At 41.9% G+C, this 22526-nt stretch overlaps 1 protein-coding gene across 1 annotated transcript in view; it reads left to right on the top strand.

The window, feature by feature from the left end:
- RALGAPA2 (Ral GTPase activating protein catalytic alpha subunit 2) overlaps nt 1–22526 on the top strand; it is a 321348-nt gene that overhangs the window by 18780 nt on the left and 280042 nt on the right. The window contains exons 2-3 of the mRNA XM_025399680.1: nt 13242–13352; nt 17378–17430. Coding sequence (XP_025255465.1) covers nt 13242–13352; nt 17378–17430 — 164 coding nt within the window. The remainder of the gene's footprint in view (nt 1–13241; nt 13353–17377; nt 17431–22526) is intronic.

The following is a 22526-nucleotide window of genomic DNA, read 5'->3' as shown; positions in this document are numbered from 1 at the left end:
GTTGGGACTACAGGGACACACCACCAAGTCCCGCTAATCTTTGTATTTTTTGTAGAGATGGGGTTTCACCATGTTACCTAGGCTGGTCTCGAACTCCTGGGCTCAAGTCATCTGCAGGCCTCGGCCTCCCGAAGTACTAGGATTACAGGTGTGACCCACCGTGCCCGGCGAACTTTCTATTAGTATTACACTTAATTGGGTGAACAGTATGGGAGGCTGACTGCCTGGGTTCGAGTCCTGGCAGTGACCTACCCTTTCTAGTGGGGGTAAGAATGATACCCACCATCCTGTGGTTGTTGGAGGTTGAGTCAATGTATACAAAGCTGTTTTGTGAGCTGTTATTACTGCCAATCATATTTATTTGACATGATACATTATTGGACAGCTGTAAACACTCTCCTCATCACTTTCCTGCCTCCTTAGTTAGGGGGGGGTAGAGGTGACTACAGTTCCTAGGCTGTAGTCATTTTATTTCTGTCTCCAACTTTTCCCCTCAGAGCGATTTTGATTATAATGTAGGCTAGCTCCAATACAGATCAAGAAAAGGAGATCCAAGTATGCATTGACTTTAAAATATCTGATGAAACTTGATTCCTAAAAGAGAGATAAATATATTAAAATGTAATATAACTAACATTTGATTTTGATATCAGTTTGTATAGTATGTTTTATTATATTGGTACTTGATATGTATTAAAAACAAAGTTTTAGAATCCTGCATTTGAGAAATGTGTGTCAAAAATGTTGAGTAAAAATAGCTGTACTTTTAAAAAGGTTAACACTAAGTATTTGGACTGTATCTTTATACATAATTATTTTTACACAAGGACTGTCACTCCTGGTTAATCAAGTGTTACTATTTATCTGATTTCTAAGAATTTGATGTTGTACATCTGGTTTACTTTATAGGAGTAAAGAAATGAAAACAATATGCCTTCAGAAATGAAGTAGGATTAGTATTATAATTTCTGTGATCTTTTCAGTTGACACTAGTGTTTGTTTCCTGTTGGAATTGGCAAATTTTATGTCAGCTGTCTGCCTACAAGGATATTTTTGGTTGGAGGTAACAAAAAACTCAAATATAAGCAAGTAATAAGCATTTCTTTCTCCTATAAAAAGAGGCCCCAAGGCAGGGAGCCCCCAGAATTAGCTAATTCATGGGATTGGTGATGTTGACAGTCCAGATGCTTTCCACCTCTTGGCTTTGCCGTCCTTAGTGTGGCCAGTTTGTCCTCAGGGTGGCAAAATGCCCACAGCCATTGCACTCTGACAGAATGATAGCCAAAGGCAGGAAAAAGGGGAACACTTATTCCTTAAAATCAATAAAGCTTGTCTCAGCTATCTTCATCAGACTTCTATTGTTTTGTATTGATCAGCATTGGGTCACAGGCTTGAGTCACTGGCAAGGGGCCTGTTGCCACCATAACTGGCTCAGCAGTATCAGGTCCTCCCTCTGGGACTTGGAACAGGCCAGCTTCTGAGAGAGGCACTGCTTTGTGGAGGAGAAGATCCCTGAGCAAATGGAGGCTCTGTTAGGAAGAGGGAGGGTCTGTTGTGGGTGGTGGGTGAGGTGAAGGAGCTGGAGAGAAAGCAACAGTGTCTGCTCCAGGCTGCTCTCAGTTTTTAGTTTAAAATACTATGGAGAATGCTTGTGGAAATAAATGCTTAGTTATGATAAATTTTTGAATATATATTTATGGAATTTTTTTTTTTATAATTTAAACTAGTATAACTAGCATGTACAATATGGCTGTAATTGTGTGTAAGAAACAAACCTGTCAGTGGAGCTAAAAGATGACTTTGTTTCATTTCCTATGGTCTTAGTCCCTTTGTGTTCCTATAAAGGAATACTGGGTAATTTATAAAGAAAAGAGGTTTATTTGACTCATGGTTTTGCAGGCTGTACAAGAAGCATGGCACCAGCATCTTCCTGTTTTGAGGGCCTTAGGAAGCTTCCATTCATGATAGAAGGCAAAGGGGAGTGGGCATCACATGATAAGAGAGAGGAGGTGATGCCAGCCTCTTTGTAACAGTCAGTTTTCATGGGAACGAATGGAGAGGGAACTCACTCATTACTGTAAGGACAGCACGACGATGTTCATGTGGAATCCACCCCCATGATCCATATGTCTTCCACCAGGCCCCACCTCCAATACTGGGGATCAGATTTCAACATAAGATTTGGAGGGGACAAATATCCAAACTATATCACTTGCAATAGGAGAATATACACTTTAGTCCCCAACATATATCCAGAAGTTTTATGTCAGGCTTCTGGACTCCGCTTCCTTCTGATGGACCAGGCTAGTGGTGCTTGGGCACAGATTACATGTGTATCTGCTGTTGGCCCTGGAGAGAAGTGAAAATTGGCCATTGGATTAGCAGTGTGGAACTCCTTAGTGCAGTGTTGGGGAGTGGTGTCAAAGCCTGATTGGACTGGATGCTTTTGTTGAGTGGGTGATTTAAGGTGTTTGTTATACATCGTAAATTATGTATATACAAAACTTGTTTTTTTCACATGCATTAAATATTTAATACAAAATTTAAAAAAATCTTTTGTATCCAGTACATGGTCTGTGCTCTCATAAATACTTTCAATTGAATCAGGGTTGAAACTGAGACTGGGGTTTTATTACATGAATATGTTAGAGGGAGAAAGAGGCAGAGGGGTTGGAGGACAGTGAAAGGATTGATTAAAAAGAGGAACTGTGGAAGCTAAATTGAGAAAGAAAGGAAGTGAGGACTTGAGGGGCATCAGAGATAGTGACAAGATGGTGGGGTTATTGGATTCAAGGACCCAGTAAGGTTGAAGAGTTGTTGGAATTAGGGTTCCAGAAGGAGTGGGCGGGAAGGATAAGAAATAGCGGGTGACGAGAGAGTAGATTGCTTGAAATTGAGGCTTGCAGGTGGGGAGATTGTAAGTAACCACCGGGTCTAGGATCTGGCTGTGGGTGTGGGCGGCAGAGGTAGGGTAGAGGACAACCTCATTAGAAATGAGGGAGTCAGGCATCATATATATGAATGTTGGAACCAGAGTGAAGACAGTGCTAGTAGTGTACTGAAAGACAGTTAGCCAGTCCCTGGGATCTTCAGGAGAGGGTCTTGGGAAGGGGAAAGATTGTGCAACTCCAGTCAGTGAAAGTTGGTACAGATGTAGTTGGAGGTAGATGGTGTGAGCAGCAGAGGAGCACTGTGTGTGTGAGGGGAAGGACCAGAATGGTCTGGAGACTGCAGTGGGAAGCAAGGGGGCCACCTGTCTCATCTTAGGCTTGGAGGTATGTGAGTGTAGGAGGAAGACAAAAACCTTACCAGGCAGACCGTAAGGAACCAGTGTGCTGAGGGGACTTCCAGGTTTCAGGTACAGCTGAAAGGAAACAGCCTTTGCAGGTGGCATACAAGAGAGGATTTGGTGAGCTTTATTGGATATAGTGGGTGGTGAGATTGGTGATGCCCAGACCTGTGTGGGGGTGACAGTCAGAGATGAAGATCATGTGGGAATTGGATTTCCCAGGAGATGGATGGAAACCTGAGTGCAAGGCCTGGTGGGACATCTCCTGATGTGTACCTAGGGGGTGGTCCATGATCACTTCTAATTATAGTTTCCTTACTGAGTGTGCTTATTTAGGTAGCTCATGGTAGCTAGGTAAGGAGGAGGAAATGGGGGGTCTTGCAAGGAACAAGGGGAAGATCTCTGGTGGGGTGCTGTGTAGTAAAGGAGGGGCCAGGGTTATCTTGAGTACGTTATTACTTAACTTCTGGATGACTTCAGGAGTAATTCCATATCAAATATTTCCAATGATGTTTATGCTAAAGTGGGTGCAGATTGAATGTATAGTACTTCAGAGAATTTTTCTGAAATATGAAATCTTGATGATATTAGACAAGTGTACTTGTAGAATGGACTTATGTCTTTTGGTTCATAAAGCTTTGCAGAAATTCTATAAATAGCCTTAGACTGAAAAAGATATGACAGAGAGGAGAGGGGGTAGTGGACAGGGAAAGTATGGGGAAGGGTGAGTGAGGTTGGGGGTGGAGTGTCTTGAAGCAGAAAATTCAAGAAGGGATTTGCTGTTGGTATTTCGGTTTGTGGGACAGAACTCCGATGACAGGACAGGAACTGAGGGAACCTCTGCCCTGAGCTGCTGGCTGAATCTGCAGGAGGAGTGAACTCCTTAACTGAGAGTGATTATGTTAATTTTCTTTAATTTTTGAAACTCCCTGTAACAATTGTATTAAGGGTCTTTTTTGTGATCTCTACCAATTTTGCTCACTTTATTGAGAGACAGGAGGAAATTGTGGGCCTGAGGACATATTTTACTTTTTTATTTTTATTTTTTTGAGACGGAGTCACCAGGCTAGAGTGCAGTGGCTCAATCTTGGCTTGCTGCAACCTTTGCCTCCCGGGTTCAAGTGGTTCTTCTGCCTTAGCCTCCTGAGGAGATGGGATTACAGGTGCACACCACCACGCCCAGCTAATTTTTGTATTTTTAGTAGAGATGGGGTTTCACCATGTTGGCCAGGATGGTCTTGATCTTTTGACCTCGTGATCCGCCCGCCTCGGCCTCCCAAAGTGCTGGGATTACAGGCATGAGCCACTGCTCCTGTCTTATTTTATTTTTTAGAAAGTATACTTTTGGTAATATTTACTCATAGTTATGCCTTAAGTTTTACATTTGTAGCAGGCATTATATATGTGTATGTAAAACAAATATGGTGATAATTCCTTGTTGTTTTGTAGAAAATAACTTGTTAAAAAGCAAAAAGATGTAACTAAATTAATATAAATTCACTTAAAGTATATCAACAAGTTTAAAAATTTTAGTGCTGAGGAGGATGTTTCTGATTTCAGATTTTTCTTACATAACATAGAGATTTATATAATAGATGGTAGATAAATATTAGGTAATTTAACAATATGAATGCTGTTGGTAACTTAAGGAATGAACATGCATTTGCTCCATCATTCTTTTGAAAATGTTGCTATTTACTAGAAATTAATACTAGCTGCAGGGTGGACCTTCATTGCTTGTTACTTTGTTTTAGTAATTTATCATCTCTATCTAGGATAGTAGTCCTGACTCCTTCTGATTTGGAGGAATCTTTTTTGGTCCATTATTGTAAGAAGTTTTACCTTGATTTTTAAAAAATCATTTTTGTTATTTGGTGTGACCTTCAGGAATGCTTGAAAGGATTAATTATGAAGCCTCTCTATATATCTAAATTCTGCTGTTTGATACATTTATTTAGTACACATGTATTCAGTACCTATGCTTTGGCTGAAGGGAGACCCTGACGCTCTCTGCCCACAGTCTGGTGGGGGAGACTGAGGTATAGAAGTAGGAGGGGCATCTAAGAGCAGTGTGTGAGGAGCCGGGCAAGGTGTCCTTACCTGTGAACTGACTTGTGGGGATGACTGGGGCTTAGCTAAGGGGACAAAAGGGACTCTGTGCTTCCTTCACAGCCCGCTTCCTATTCTATCCTTCCCCACCTGGGCTTCTCACACCACATCTTTGACCAGATCTCGAGTTTCACGCCATTATAGCACTGGGGCTGGAGTCTTTTGTCTGATGCGTTAAGTTTTCTGCTGTGTAAATTAGTATTTTCATCCACATGCATACTTTGTAGTTGCAAATAATCAGTCCAGGAGCCTTTTTTTTTTTTTTTTTTTTGAGACGGAGTTTTGCTCTTGTTGCCCAGCCTGGAGTGCAGTGGTGCAGTCTCTGCTCACTGCAACTTCTGCTTCCCAGGTTCAAGTGATTCTCCAAGAGACATTGTAAAGTCTGTATTTATAGGCATTTTCCAGATGTGAATTTCTCTTTAATAATAATGATGATGATAAGAATGTTGATTGGCCATTAAAGCCAGTCATTCCTGATATACCTCCTGTTTAATGATCTGATTGCCTGCTGAGTCTGGAAAGTCTTATTTTGTAGGTTTTTGCCTCCTGATGTAGATAAGCTTCTGACATGCAGTTAGCACATTACTGCAGGCACAGGAGGTACTGAAACATACTGGCTGGTGTCAGGAAAAGGAGTTCCTGCCTTCACCCTGGCTAGCATGGATCACTGTTGACAGAAAGTTTGTGTCAGTGGGCAGCCCCGGTAACTTGGATTCATTTTTCCTGCTTTTCCTTCTTCAATGGAGGGGATGATGTGTTATACTTGGGGGTATCTCTTCATAGGTTTGCTGGCCTTCATGACCAGTGAGGCTGTTCTGTACTGAGTTTCTTATTCTGCACCAGCATTTCTATAACAGTGTTACATAACAAACCTTCCTAAACCTAGCAGCTTCCGTAAGCTTTACAGCAACAGGCATCTATTTTTCTCCCTCACTGTGTTGGGTCTGTATTGGCTGGGGTGGTTCTTCTCACTCATGGTTGCCTGGGGTTGGCTCCAGACTGGTGGGTTGGGTTCAGATCTTCATGAATTTTCTCATTTTGCTTGGATCGGCAACTACTTGGGGCTCTCCCAGCAACCACTGCCACATTTTTAAGGCCTTTTTAGTCAAAGCAAGTCAAGAGATCAGTCTTGGATCACTGTGGGTGGTACCATCCAAATGTGTGGATGGAAGGAAGGAATGATTTATGGCATTTCTACAAACTACCCAGGTACCTAGGCAGCTGTTTAAATGTGAAATCGCCAGAATCATATTAGCCTGTAAGTAAGTAATGGTGCATTACTAATGACATTCATCCTTGTCAGCATTTTCTGTCTTGTGTCTGACTAGTTCTTTTGCACTTCATTATTTTCCTTGTTCTCATTGAGTGCTTCTGAATGACTGTTTTATTAAGTTGTCAAGTTTGCCTTACATTCTTCATTTACCCTTTTTTCTATCACCAGCCTGTTAGCTTGATCATCAGGCCTTCAGTGCCATTATCCAGGGAATTTCGGTAAAATAGTAAAGGGCACCTATCTTCACCTACACAAAGGACTGTAGACAGGGCTTGGATGGCTCTTAGTTCTGGCTTGGGAATAGAGGGGTGTAGGCAGTATAGAAGGTGCAGGAGGGTCATTCCTCAGGGGAGAACTGAACATGAGCTCCTTCCTCTCTTGACAGCATCCCACTGGGTGAGATGAGGACTTTTTCCCTTCCTTTGGTGCTGTCTAGGGGTCTGCTGAAGCAGGTTTTTGTGAGACTGTGTTATGACCCTTCCAACTAAAAAACAATAGAATTGCTATTGAAGAGGATTATACGTGGAAGGAAATAGAGGGATAATCCCACTGGTTTTGTGGGTGTGTTTACTAGTAGTACTTACTGCTGTATTAGGATTAGTGACCTTTGCTAGGAGCAAAGTAATTCTAAAATTACTGACATTTCTATAATGCTGACTGAAGCTCTCATAAGCACTCTACATATGCTCATTTTATCATCACAGCAGCCCTGTGATGTAAGAACCATTGTTAGCCCTATTTTTTTTTTTTTTTTTTTCTGAGATGTAGTCTCACTCTGTCGTCCAGGCTGGAGTGCATTGGTGCGATCTTGGCTCCTCCCAGGTTGAGGCAATTCTCCTGCCTCAGCCTCCCAGGTAGCTGGGATTACAGGCATGTGCCACCGTACCCAGCTAATTTTTGTATTTTTAGTAGAGTCAGAGTTTCACCCCTTTGGCCAGGCTGGTCTTGAACTCCTGACCTCTTAAGTGATCCACCAGCCTCGGCCTCCCAAGGTCCTGGGATTACAGGTGTGAGCCACCGTGCCTGGCCTGTTAGCCCCTTTTTAAAGATGAAATTGAGGAATGGAGTGTTTAAATAACTTGTCCAAGGCCCTGTGGCTTCTGCATTTGAATCCAGGCAGTGTGCCCCAGAGGTTTTGCCCTCAACCTTTGCTGTTACCTTTCAGCTAGATGTGGAGAAATACTTGTCAACAAGAGGTTTAGCTGGACAAAGGGGTGGAGGAGGGTGGTTTTGGGTGGTATGTGGAAGATTATCTTTGAGATTTAAGGTGAAAATAATAGACACAGTTTACAATCTGTTGATTGGTGGTACAGGAAAATGAGAAGTTAAAGAAGATTTCTTTAAAAATTCAGAAATGACCTCTAGCTCTGCCAGGCTGTCTGCCATTTGCTTCCCTGTGGTTAATTTGGAGATACTTCCCTGAGTTCTGTAATAGTAGTAAGCCAGTGTGCTAGCATCCATTCCATGCCAAACCCTGGAAGCCATCTCTTCAAAGGCGGTTTCCCATCTGGACTCTGGAGCGCAGCCTTGCCCTCCCTCCCTCTTCCCTACAGCCCTGAGAGGCTGTGGGGAGAGTTCCATGAGCTGCTTCTTCAGTGTCACTCACTCCTGTTTCTTACCTTGGGCTTTCCTTCCTTCTCTTTCTCCTCTGGCTCTCCTGCTCATCCTCAAGGTAATGATTTATTTCTTTTATATTCCTGACTGATTTATTCCCATTTGTCCCTGAGGCCTTTGTACTACTACTCAGGTATGGAGTTGCAGGACCAGGGTAGGGGTTCTGTTGACGTCGCCAACAGGCTGTGTTACCTTGGGCAGGTCATGTGAGATCCTGACCCTGAGGTTTCTTTCTCTTAATCACACCTGCCCATCTATTTCATTGGGCCATGGTGAGGGTCAAATAAAATAAACTCATGAACATTTCCTTTAAAGCATAAAGCATGACATAAACGTATGACATTAGCATTCCTAGCCTCCCCATGTGGCCTTATCCACTCCCTGCTGTGGTGTCCAGCATGGGCTTCAGCCATGGTGCCTATTCTGTTACTTGCTTGTTTACCTGTGCACCCCTGAGGGCCTCGGATCTTATTCTCTTTGAATTTTTTAGAGCTTAACACAGCACTTGTTGGCATGGATAGGGGCTAGTAAATGTTTGAATGAGTGGGTCAGGAATGCCTGTCTGAAGGAAGTTTGTGGTCATAGTTGTCATCTTTTTTTTTTTTTTTAAATTGAGCAAAGCCTTCCTGTTACATCTCTATGTTTCTTGATATTAGCCTTGCTAAAAATAGGCTTTTGATCCTTTCTTGTGTTTCTTTTTGCAGGTTGCTAAATTCCATTGCCTGTGATCGCCTTCCCTGAGACCTATGCTTACTTTATAAATATTCTTCTGATGAGTCTTTAAAAAAAAAAAGACAAATCAAGAAATGATTCTAGATTTTGAATTAAAGATAAAATATCTGATATTTGTTATTTGGTTATTCATTTAACAAATGTGTTAAGTACCTTTCATGTACCAAGCTCCGTTCTTCAGGCTGGGGATGCAACAGTGGACAAAGCAGATGAGATTTCTGCCCTCATGCTGCTTACATTCTAGCAGCCAGACAGTGAGGCAGCAAATTAATAAAGGGATGATTTCAACTCATCTGAAGTGCTGTCAGGGGGAATCACGCGAAGAGGATGCCCAGACCAATGAGGAGTTCTCAACACATGTACATAAACTTGAGTGTGCTGTAGATGCTGTGCTTCCGGGTTCACTGTGCGTTGGGTTCCCTGGAACGTATCTAGTTGTCTTGTTAGTGAGCACTTAAGCTCAACACCACCAATGCCTTACCCACAAGAAAGGTATTGGATGGCTGAGGATGAAGGTGGTTGTTACCTGGACCTTTGGCCTCATGAGGACATCTCAGTGTATAAGAGGGATCCTTGAACATGATGAGGACCCTCTTTGTTTGGTTTGCTGATATTTGAGTGTCTGAGGGAATGAGGGAGTAAGGGAGGGAAAGATGGGGACTTGTTGATCTCGCAGTAGCTTTCTGTGCCAGCTTGCTGCATCAGCACACCCATATCCTCCACGCTAGAGAAATTGTTTGCCAGCTTATGGCATTCTGTATCTGAGGCACATTCACTGCAGAGCCTACCAAGGGAGAGGGCCGGGGAGAGGAGGAAATGTGGAGTGACACATAGGGGCACTTGCACATTTCTTTGAGGAAGTCATGTGTGATCCAGATTCTGAAGGATGAGACCTGTTGATGAAAAAAAATTGATGCTTTTAAACAATTAAAATTAGTTTTATTCAGAAGTCTTGCTGAGGTTTGCAACCAGGGCGAGTCAAGAGAGTGTCTGTTAGACTGCTCCAAAGTAGTGCTTTAGCCCACAGTTTATATACAGGTGGCGCACTCTGCATGTGCTCAGAAGTTACATTAAATGTGCTCAGAAGTTACATTAAGTGTGCTCGGAAATTACATTAGAGCAAAATCTTATCAAGGTTTGGGTGTGAGGGTCCATCTGGTTATAGATTATAGAGGCATAATCATTAATCCTGTCAGATATTATGTGCAGGAAGAGGCAAGGGCTGAGACAAATCTATCTTTTCTGAAAATGCTGTGATTCAGGCAGGAGATGTGGGAACCGGAGCTGTATCCTGCTTATCATCTTCAGGGCATTCTTCTGAAGGGCTGTGCGGAGTCTTTGAGTCAGGGGCTTTGTAAAATTCTGATGGCAAGGGATTTTGTGGAATTCTGCTGTTATGTAAGCAGGATGAACAGACATAGTGTCTGCATTTGCTACTTGGTCTCATACACTGAACCAGCTGCATGAAGATCTGGGAGTGGGGGTAGCATCCTGCAGGGGCCCCAAGTGGAAATGTGTTTGGGAAGTTTCGGAAATGGAAAGAATCCACAGTGGCTAGAGGATAGGGAGTGAAGGGGAGAGTGGTGTGTAGTGAAGTTGGTGTTGAGTGGGGGAAATCGGGCAGGGCCTTGCCGGCCATGGTAAAGATTTTGGATTTTAAGTCCTACTGGAGGCAGATGGAAGGTTTTGAGTAGAGGAGTGATCTGATTTGATTGACTCTATTAAATATTCGTGTTGGCTGCTACGGGGAATGGAAGAAGAGTGGAAGCAGGGAACCCAGGCAATGGGCAGAGGTCGCGGCCTGTGTGAGGGTTCATGGCCACATAGACCAGGCAAGGCCGTCCAGGGCTGGAACACGTACGTGATAAAGGCAGGCTAATAGAATGGCATACTGGGGATTGGTAGTGAGGAGTGATGCCCAGGCTGTGGCCAGAGCAGCGGGGTGGATGGAGGTTCCAACTTACTGAGATGGAAGAGCCTGAGGGAAGAACAGGATCTGATGGAGGACTTCCCTTTGGACACGTTTAATTTGAGAGGGCTTTAAGATCCTCACGTGGAGAATCAGCTGGCAGCAGGCTGTGAGACTAGAGCCTACAGTGGGAGATGTCAGGGCTGCAGATGGAAATCAGGAGTCCTCAGCAGAGATAAGATTTGTCTTTTGATTTCCCCAAGGATTTTGAGGGTTAGGCTGTTTCTTGTAGGTTTACAAGGTATAGTCATTATCATTGTATGTGTAGGCTAATTCATGAATTCTCAATTCATTCAAGAAAATATTGAACTAAATATTGTGCTAGATGCATGGGACATAATGATTCATGAGATAGACTGTGGGTTCTGTGAGGGCAGGGAATATGTCTAACGGAGGAGACAGAGCATTCCCTCAGAATTAAGTCAGGAATTCAATCAGAATTCCACCATAATTAAGTAAAATGTGATGTGTTCTGTGACAGGGAAGCATAGAGTGGGGGCTACACAGCAGAGGCGCAGACCTAGTCTTGGGGGTAAGGTGGGGATGTTTCAGCTGACTGCTGAGGGGGAGTGGGAGCCAGCTGAGTGAAGCCGGCTTCAGAAAGAGGGCTCAGTGAGTGGTAGATGGGCTAGCAGTTTGCATTAGAGTTGAAATGTACTGAACTCTTTCTTGGAACTGGCAGATTCTGCACAAGGCACTCAAGGATTCCTTGGCAAGATTGTGTAGCTCACAGGAATGTTAATATTCGTGTGGGTTGATGATACTAGTTTCCTTGCTACCTGCTTTCACACAGTAAATTTGTTCCTTGCTAGGAATTTTCACAGCTCTGTGCCCAGGTTTACTTTGGTGCAGTAAATATAGTGTGAAATTGGCAGCTCATAAGACTTTATAAACACCTTACATGCATTATTTCAAAGAGCCAGGGCACATTTTTGCATGAAAAGCTCTTATACAATTATCAGAGAAAAACAACTCTTCAGAATCATCTGCGTTATTGCTAACATGATGTAATTTGAACACCATAGTATGTATATTCACATAGATTCAGTGTTAGGACTGCAAAGGCAATTGGTACAACACTGTTACAGACTGAAGAGCAACACATGTTTTTCTTGAGTAATCCTTGCAGAATTTTAAGGAAGCTTTTTGTTGTTTGTTTGTTTTTTGCTTTGTTTTGTTTTTAAGAGACAGGGGTCTCACTCTGTTGCCCAGGCTGAAGTGCAGTAGCTCAACCATAGCTCACTGTAGCCTCAAGCTCCTGGGCTCGGGCGATCCCCCTGCCTCAGCTTCCCAAGTAGCTGGGATTATAGGTGTGAGCTACAATGCCTGGCTCCAGGAAGCTGTTTTTACTTTTCCTCAGGTGCTAGTGTATTCTCCCAAAGTGCCAACTCCTTGGTCAGGACTGTAAATGGCACAAACAACCTTGTTTGCTAAGGAAAATGTACAAAGGTATGTTGACAGTGGGTGACTACTTTGACCCCCAGCATTGTGAGGTTTTACCCTGGCTGACCGGGGCCCTTGGAAGAACTGCCTGTGTTGCTACTCAGCCCCAGTGGGAGTTGTCACTGTGCTAAGTTTCCCACACCCCCGCCTATCTGTCCGCAGTCTGTGGTTTAGCAAAACTGTCTAGTACAACAGGGGCAACTCTAGGAACACGTGGTAGGTCCTACAGTGTCCATACATGAGTGGGGCAGGTCATCTAGAAGCTTGTGGTTGGGGAGCCTGTGCTAGTTCACTTGAGCTGGTTTCTGTTTTCATGCCCAGAGAGGTATGTTGGTGGGGAGGAAGCAGAAATTGGTCCATTTAGGAGCTCCACCAACAAAGTTGTTTTTCAGAGGTACAAACCTATCCCCTCTTCACAGCCTGTGTCAAAAACTACCTCCTTCATGAACCTCTACTTCCTCATCCCCTAACAGGAAGTCATGTTGTCCCTCCCCAGACCTGCCCCTGCTTACCTCCGACCTTCTAGCTGGTCTGTCGTTGCTGGCGCCTGTCAGCTCCGACCTGCCTGAATTGGCCCCACAGTCTCCTGAGCAGGGCTGAGTGATGGGTGGTACCCAAGGTTCAGTTATTAGGTGGAGAATAAACAAACTCTCTTAGGTGGAGAATAAACAAACAGGAATACTGTTTTGTTCTGTGTTGTCTTATAACGGAATGAAACTAGTTGTACTTGCCTTCTTTTCAGAGAAGGTTGTTTCTAAATTCTGGTAATTGTATAAAGTGAATTGTCGTAAATGGAAACTTTTTCTTTTCAGATAATGTGGATGCAAGTGATCTTAAGCAGTTTTTTGAGACCAACTATTCTCAGATATATTTCATCTTCTATGAAAATTTTATAACACTGGAAAATAGTTTGAAATTAAAAGGTAAGCATTTCTGTGTATTTTTTTTTAAACATGCAGGCATTTTTATAAGTTGTGTATATCTTGAGCTACAAATTATACATTTTTAAGCCTTCTGTCTTGCCAAGACTTGAGCAAAGCTGTGAGAGCCTGGTGGACAGGGTGGCATCTTTGTTTCTCTTGAGCTTTCACTTATACAGATGTTAATTGAACAACACATGGCTAGCAAAAATAGCAGAAGAAACCCTTACAGAGCATGATTTTCAAAGGAATAAGTTACTTAGAAAGCAAAGTTATGCATGCGTACTGTTTAAAAAATTTGGATTCTGTAAAAGGACCTGAAAGGAAAACTCAACTGTCTGTTTTGCCCTGCTTGCAGAGGCAGCACTATGAAAGATTTCCTGCATCTCCTTCCAGATATATTATTAGTGTATTATGTTTATATATGTTTGTGACTATATTCTTTGAAAATCAAACCAACAAGGTCACATTATACATTCTGTTCTGTATACATTTATACATCCTGTCACCTAAGCGGCAGGATAGTGTAGCCTGGGGAGCCAGACTGGGTTGGGAACCCGGCCCCACCCTTCTGGCTGTTTCTCTTTGGCGTCCTCTTGTCAGCATTAAACAGGTTCACAGGTATCCTAGCATTTTAGGACAGAGTTTGACACATAGTCCATGGTCAGTGAGTAGTAGGTGCCGTCACCGTCTTCCTTCATTTTCGTGTAGTCTGTGGGCTGAATCTGAATCCCTATAGCTCTATGAAGTAGGTGTTACTCATTCATTTAAAAAAGAAGCCATATGCGTAAATAACTGTGAAAAAAGTTAAAAAGTTAGTTGTTCTGTAAGACATTTAGACAGAATTCTGTGGTTCTTGGGAAGTGAGAGAGATGACTTCCTGCTGAGTGTATAGATGAGGCTTTGGGGAAGAGGTGGCCTTGGGAATGGACCTTGAAGGACAGCAGGATTTCAGGTGGAAGAGAGCGGCACTGCTGGTGGAGGGGAGAACGTGAGTAGAGCTAGGGCTGTTCTTACGACATGTATGGGAAAAGCTTTTTTTTTTTTTTTCCTCTTGCAGCAAAGGTGTGTGAAAGAGATTTGCAGGAAATTAGATAATGCTTGCAAGGAGCCTTGAATTGCAGGCTAAGGAGTTTGGACTTTGTTCTGGAGGTAGTTAGAGCTCTTGAAAGCGTTTGCTACTATGACAAGTGTCTTGTAAAGTAGCAAGTGAACTAGAAGCAGGAACACCAATTGGAAGGCTGATGCTATCATTCATGTGAGGGATGGTGATGCCTGATCCAGGGAGGCAGTAGTTAAGGGAAAAGAAAAGTGTTGTGTCTCAGTGGATCTACCATCTATGAGACTTGGTTATAAGGGAAAGGGAGAAGTCAAAGATGCTTTCAGGACACTGAGTCTGCTTTGTGAGGTACCGTTAGCAGTAGGAACCCTGGAGGGGAGCCAGATTTGGAAGGCAGGAGGGTGAGAGTGACTTTGGGCAGTCTGTGTTTGAGGTGCCTGGGGGATACCTTGGTGTAGGTGTTGGCTGGACGGTACAATGTAGGTGACTGGATCTTGGGAGAAAAGAGGTGAAATCATGCCATTGCCAAGGGAAAAAGTATACAGAGAAAGAGAGTGATGGTCAGAACTTTTAGATAATTACTTATTTTATTGAGTATATGCAAAGGAAAGTGATGGAGTAGTGGGAGGGGTGCCAGGAAAGGGTTTTGTCACAGAGGCCCAGGGGAGAGAGAATTGAAGTCATGTAGGGTCAGGCCGTTGGTGCGTGAGATGCAGCTGGGCTGGGGAGTAAGAACCCCTCAGTGTGCTGGTCAGTGAGTGCTGAGAGAAAGGTTCTAGGTGAGGAGCAGGTCAGAAGCCAAACAGATGAACATAGAGTCACAGGGCGGTGAGCTGGTGAAGGTGACCCATGAGAATATCCTTTCAGAAAGTTTGATGTGAAGACACAGATTGTGTCTCACCCTGGTCATGGACAGGTTATTGAGGAGTGCATCGGCCTGTTTGCAGACTGAGGAGTGGGTCAGCTGGAGTGGGGGATAACTGATGGTGCAGGTGTTGGAGGAAGTGGGTTGAGACAGGTCAAGGAAGAAGAGACATGGAGAGGAGTGTACAGGTGGCCTTTCTATGTACAGAGGAGCAGATAAGGGGATAGTGTAGATATAGAGACATTTTGAGATGGAGAGGAAAAATTGAGGGACCCCTTCCTTGTCAGATGCCCTGATTGCTCCTATAGAACAGAGGCAGTTATCAAGCATGGAGCGGAAGGAATTCAGGGTGAGGCACTGCGGTGGTCTTTGATTGTGGCCACTCTTGCAATCTACTGCAAAGAATCATAATGAAGAGCCAATAAAAATAGTGAGATTTTTGAAGTTTTTTTGCTTTTAGTATAATCTGTGTTCGATTGGAGTGCAGGGAAGACAGTGTACCCCAAAAAAGAAAAGAAAATGCCTACCAGGAATAATGAAATAAATAATCTTGTGATAACTTCAGCCTTTGCATTTATTCAGGCAAAAACTCCAGAGTTATTGGCTCTATCTTCAAAATACATCCAGAATCACCGGCCTGTTCTCATTGCCTACACTGGTAACACTGGATTATAGCATTAGCCGCAGAAATGGTCTCCCACCGCCACACTTGTGCCCTCTCCCATCCCATAGTTTCTTGTCAAAAGAGCAGCTGGAGTCCTTTAAAAATATGAGTCAAATCATGATTCTTGGCTGTTCTAAACTTTCAAATGGGTTCTCATTCCCAGCCATTACAGTGGTCTCAGGGTTCACCTAATCTGCCTTCCTTTGCCTCACCTACTCTCCAACCTCAGCTGCTCCAACTCTGCCCCTTGTGTGCTCCAGCCTTAAGGGCCTCTGGCTGTTTTCTGACTATGCTAGCCATGCTCAGCTACAGGGACTTTGCATTGTTCAGTTCCTCTGCCTGGAACACACCTCCCCTAAATTTCTATATGGCTTGCTTCCAAACCCCCACATTTCCATATGGCTTGCTTCCTAACCTCAAAGGATCTTGTCTCAGATGTAACCTTACCAGAGAGATGTTCTCTGACTTCCCCAGTCAAAATTGCATACCATCTTTTTAGGCTTCTCTATCTGCCTTCCCTGTTGTTTTTCTCGCTCATTTATAGAATGCCCCCTCCTGCCAGAATATTAACTTTTTGAGGGCAGGAGTTGTTGTCTGTTTTGCTCACTCCTGTATGCTCAGGGCCTAGAATAATCCCTGGCATATAGACATTCTGTAGTAGTTTTTCAACGAATGAGTAAATGATATCTACTTCATTGAGCTGTGGGGATTCAGTTAGATCAGGGGTCTACAGCTTGTAGCTGCCTCTTTTATAAATAAAGTTTTATTGTACAAGCCGTATCCATTTATGTATTGTCTGTGGCTGATTTTGTACTGTAACAGCAGATTTGAGTGTTTGTAAGAGAGGCCTGCAAAGCCTAAGATATTTGCTGTCTGACCCTTTACAGAAGAGGTTTGTTGATTCCTGTATTAAATGACGTATGTCAAGCACTTAGCACGATGCTTGGTACACAGAGAGGACAAAAAATGGTAACCTCTGCTGCAGGTGTTGTAGGTTTTACTACTGTTGTTATTATCAATAGAACAATGTGCAGTTGCCCAAAAAGATATACTACTTTTATAGTTATCTGCTCTATGACTTTTTATGTTACCAACTTAGAAATTTTTCTTTGTGCTGTGCATTCTGCCACAATTTGAGCCAATAAGTAACTAGTTGAGAAATGAATAAATTACCCATCATAGTTCGGTAACAAGTTGGAAAACATGGAAGCTGTGTTCAAACAGCTAGCAAGGGGCAGCTCTGCTGGATGTGGATCCAAGCAGTCTGGCTCGGTTGTCTGTTTGCAATCCTAATGTGTTCTCCATACTGCCTCATGCTATTTTTTGAATAAATGAATGTATGTTGAGGCTTACTAGTTTTAAGCTGCCTTTTAGCATAATTTGTAATGTCCTAAAGTTTAAATGATATCATGATAACTAATTATTTTTTAATATTCCAGGGAATAATAAGTCACAAAGGGAGGAGCTGGACTCCATCCTCTTCCTTTTTGAAGTAAGTTTTGATGAATTGATTTAACTTTTATAATTCTTGTTGGAAATAAAGTATTTTTGATCTTTAATTTTATTTGAAGACAAAAATGGCTATTGGTGGACATATTTTTTTTCTTTCCTTCCTTCCTCCCACCCTCCCACTTTTACAAACAGTTCTACAAAGAATTTTCTTGTGATTTTCTTGTTTTGCAAACGTGTGAGAGTTTTTCCTGTATGGGTACCTAGATGTGAAATTATTAGATGGAAGAGTACACACATCTTAAATGGTAGCAGATATTGCTGAATTGCTCTCCAAAAGATCATATAGTCACATTGAGAAACTGCGCTGCAAAAAATAAAAAAATAAAAAATACCTAAAAATGTTATATAAACTGATATGTAAGTCTTATACTCTAACATTGGAGATGATTCATCGATACATACAAATACACATATATATACATATATATAAATCCGACATGCAAAAACTTATATTTTTCTACTAGTGAGGTTATGATCTTTATGCATCTGTATATCTGTGTGCATTGATCATATCTTCAATGTTGAAACAGTGTTTGGGTGTGGTTTTTGACTTATTAAGCTTAAAGTCTTTCTTGTCCAAATATATTAGTTAAGTGGCCAGATTATGGGTACCTGGAGAACACACTCAGAACTGAATTATAGGTTCTGAAAGTTAATTGTTGGTTTTTGAGAAATTATTTCTGGTTTGAGAGGTGTATGCTTAGGTTGGTGTGAGAAGATGAACTTTTATGGCTATAAAGGAAAGGCCTGATGTGAACAGGTGCAGAGCTGGCTCTAGAGGGAAGCCACTGTAGGAAAGATCTCCTACAGTAGAAGAGTTCTCCAGGGCCTTATGATGAGGGGCTTTCTGGGTTTATGGAAAATAACAAAATATGGGAAACTTCCAGCCCAGGACTTGTCTTCATGGCTGGTGCTCAATAACCCTGGTTCCCCTTTCTCTCCTTTGAGAGCTATATTCCTTTCCAGAGTACACACATTGATTCACTGCATATTCTGTAGTGGTTATTATGTTTCCTTTGGTTACCCTCCTTTGAATGAAACCTGTGTAAGTGAGTTGTTTTTAACAGGAGCTTTAATTAAGTGTGTTAGTTAAATATGTATCTACTGACCATCATTTGTACTATTTTATCAACTTAATTATATTATTTATGTAATGGTTAAAGAATCTATAACATATGTAAGTTAGGAAGCATGGTAATAAAGCACATACTCTTGACACCCTCCTCCTTCCCCATTTTAGGAACTAAAAACTACTTAGGTGCTATTCCACCATCCTTTCTCACCTCTGTGGCAGTCATTCCCCTGCATTTTATCATCCTCTTTCTTTTAAAAAATGGCTTTACCACATATATTTATACCCTTAAATAATTTCTTGTGTGGTTTTGTTTGGTTTTGAGTGTAATAGAAATGATCTTCTATGGTACATAATCACCTTTGACATGCTTTTTACCCTCAACATTAATTCTAAGATTTATCCATGTTTTTAAATTTAGTTCAAGTTTATTCATTCCCACTGCTGGATTAGGTAAATATATGTGACTTGTGTAATTCCTACATTTTGTCTACAGATTTTTTGTTTTCTTGGTAGACAGATTGTCTGTGAGTAAGGAATGAACAGACTTGCCAGTCGGTCTGCTTTCCGCCCTGACTCAGCCTTCCAGTACATTGGTAAATGGAAGTGATAAAGGGTCATCTTGTTTTTGATCTAAAGAGAGTTTTGTTAATGTGAAACATTAAGAGTAATATTTTCTGTAACTTTTTGGTAGATTCTCTACCAAATTAAATAAGTTTGTTTCTATTCCTAGTTTGAGATGTATTTAAAAAATCTTAGATGGGTTTTGAGGTTTTTAAATTTTTTTTCTTGAAAAAACTTGATTGAGATGATGATGATTCTTCTTGAGTATTAATATTGTGAATTATAGTTCTAGATTTTTGGATGGACTAATTACTATTATTATTATTCTTTGAGTCAGGGTATTGCCCAGGCTGGAGTACAGTGGCGTGAACATAGCTTACTGTAGCCTTGACTTCCTGAGCTCAAGTGATCCTCCTGCCTCAGCCTCCCGAGTAGCTGGGACTACATGTGTGCATCACTGTGCCCAGCTAATTTTTTTTCTTATTAATTTGTTGTAGAGATAGGTTCTCCCTATGTTGCCCAGGCTGGTCTCAAACTCCTGGGCTCAAGTGATCTTCCTGCCTTGGCCTCCTGCAGTTGTGGGATTATAGGCATGAGGCACTGCACCCAGCCTGGACTAATATTTTGTTTGCATTCTTGGATCTATGTTCACAGCTGAGGTTGGCCTCAGTTTTTCTTTCTCATGCTCATATTGTTTTTGACTGGTCCTGTCATAATGGTTATAAAACCTATTGTCAAGCATTTCTTCTTTCTCTGTTGTATAACATAGTTTTATAAGATTGAAATGAGCTGTCATTGAACGTTTGTTTACCTTTCCTATATAACCACTTGAAACTGGGGTGCTTTTTTTACTTATGTGAAGATTTTACCAACTTATTCAATTTCTTTGATAGTTTTAGACTTGTTTTAGTATTATTCAGATTTTTCTTTTTTTTTTTTCTCGATTCAGGTTTGGTAAGTTATATATTTTTCTAAGAATTTGGAGAATTCTAAGGATTTGTTCTTATCGCCAAAGTTTTAAAATGTATTGGCAAAGAAGCTTCTCTTTGAAAAATCATAAGCCCTTCAGTTTTATCTCCCTTAGCATGGTCTTTATTGTCTTCAAGAAGTTTTTATATTACATACCATAGTAGTGGTGGTGGTGGTGGTGGTAGTAGGAGGAGGAGGAGGAGGAGGAGGAGTATTTATGCCACATTTTTACTATCTTCTAGTTGCCATTGTAGCAGCTTTAAACTCTGTTTTTTTGATGTAATTGTTGTTCCTTTAAATGGCTTTTCTTTTTTTTTTTTTTTTTTTNTGGCGCGATCTCGGCTCACTGCAAGCTCCACCTCCCGGGTTCACGCCATTCTCCTGCCTCAGCCTAACGAGTAGCTGGGACTACAGGCGCCCGCCGCCATGCCCGGCTAATTTTTTTGTATTTTTTAGTAGAGACGGGGTTTCACTGTGTTAGCCAGGATGGTCTCGATCTCCTGACCTCGTGATCCGCCCTCCTCGGCCTCCCAAAGTGCTGGGATTACAGGCGTGAGCCACCGCGCCCGGCCTAAATGGCTTTTCTTTCTGGCCTCTTTTTTTTTTTTTTTTTGAGATGGAATGTCATTCTGTCCCCCAGGCTGGAGTGCAGTGGTGCGATCTTGGCTCACTGCAAGCTCCACCTCCCGGGTTCACGCCATTCTTCTGCCTCAGCCTCCCGAGTAGCTGGAACTACAGGCACCCGCCACCACGCCCGGCTAATTTTTTTGTATTTTTAGTAGAGACGGGTTTTCACCGTGTTAGCCAGGGTGGTCTCGATCTCCTGACCTCGTGATCTATCCGCCTCAGCCTCCCAAAGTGTTGGGATTACAAGGCATGAGCCACTGTGCCCGGCTGCTTCTTTTAAGATCTTTTGTGTCTGTTGTTCTGTAGTTTAATTACAAAATATCTAGTTGAAGATTTCTTATCTTACTTGGTATATATATGTTTCTCATGTCTTTAGCTTCATGTTTTACAGTTCTCTAACATTCTTAGCTATCGTCTTCTCAAATATTGATATGTTTCTGTTCATTCTGGCCATACTTTCTAGGATTCTTATTTAAACTTGTTGATCTATCTTCCCTGTCTCTTAAGCTTGCTTTTATTTTCTCCTCCCCCAATCTGTTTGTGTTGCATTCTGGGAAGTCTCTTCAGTTCTTTCTTCCAGTTCACTGACTCTCTTCTTTTGGAACAAATCTGCTACTTTACCAATCTATTGAGCTGTACATTTCAATGATTTTTTTTCATGTTTTAACAGCTTTTTTGGTTTGGCATTCTTACGTGGCTGGTTGCTTTCGATTGTCTCTTGATTGTTGTTCATTTTTAGACATCTTTTGTTTTCTTAAAACATTTACTGCATAATATTTCATATTTTGTATGTGATAATCCTAGTAGCTGAAGTGTTTGTCTAATTATGCTTGTTATTTCAGCTGCCTCTCATTCAGAGTGGCTTCTTTTTTGCATATTTTGTGATATTTGATTTTGAGAGTGGTACTGAATGACTACAGATTTCATGTTTGTTAATTCTGGTTTCTCCCAGAAGATTTGTCTTTGCTTTTGCCGGGAGTCTGGGAATGCTCTTGATTGAGGGCACTTTAGCTCCATTTGAGGGTTCTGGTTTATGAATGGAAATTCAGGTTGAGTTCCCTAAACTTACCATGGTTGGGGACTGGGTGCTGGAGGGAACAGCCACCTGTAGATCCTGGCGCTAGTATTGCCATCAGCTCCTTGGCATTCTGCAGTTTTTTCTTTTGCATGTTGCTCACAGATCAGGTTTTGGCTCACTTGTCTTCTGCTTCCTTTCTTCTTCCCTCTTTACTCCTCCTTCTTCCCCTACCATTTTTTAGTCCCTTTTTAGTTTCTCTGTGTTCTTCAAAGCCCAGCAATGTTTTAAGAATTAGATTTGTTGTCGTGGATCTAAGGGCTAGTTGGCCTGCCGCAGGAAAACCCTTCAGAGATTCTAGATCTATCCCTCTCTCAGAAGTTTCAAAACCTTCTCTTCGTGTTCCGAAATTCTAGACTGGGGAGGGTGTTAATACTGATTCATTACCATTTCCAGAGGATTAGTTGCCTATATAATAGAGCAAATATATATTATTCAAGGCTTCATAAAACTTTCATTTTGCATGGTAAATATGAATGAGTAATACACTTGCATTAGTTTTGTTTATGCTTATGTTCCCTCTGTCTTTGGCTTTACAAGGTAGGTTGTAATTTGTATGTTTCATTCTGGGTACTAAGTAATTTCATTGCTGCTTTGTAGGATAGTGCCTTGTAAAGCTTGTAAAGAGATAGTTTATAAGCATTTGGAAGTGAATACTCATCACTTTGTAAATAATTGGGAAAGGCTGCCTTGAGAAGAGGTGGAGTTAATAAGATGTGTTAAATCACAAAAGCGATACCATGTAGAGATATTCTATAAATAAGAAATG

This window comes from Theropithecus gelada, chromosome 10 (genome assembly GCF_003255815.1).
Source record: "Theropithecus gelada isolate Dixy chromosome 10, Tgel_1.0, whole genome shotgun sequence".
Taxonomy (NCBI): Eukaryota; Metazoa; Chordata; class Mammalia; order Primates; family Cercopithecidae; genus Theropithecus; species Theropithecus gelada.
The sequence above is the reverse complement of the archived record's forward strand: the minus strand, read 5'-3'. Positions and strand labels throughout refer to the sequence as shown.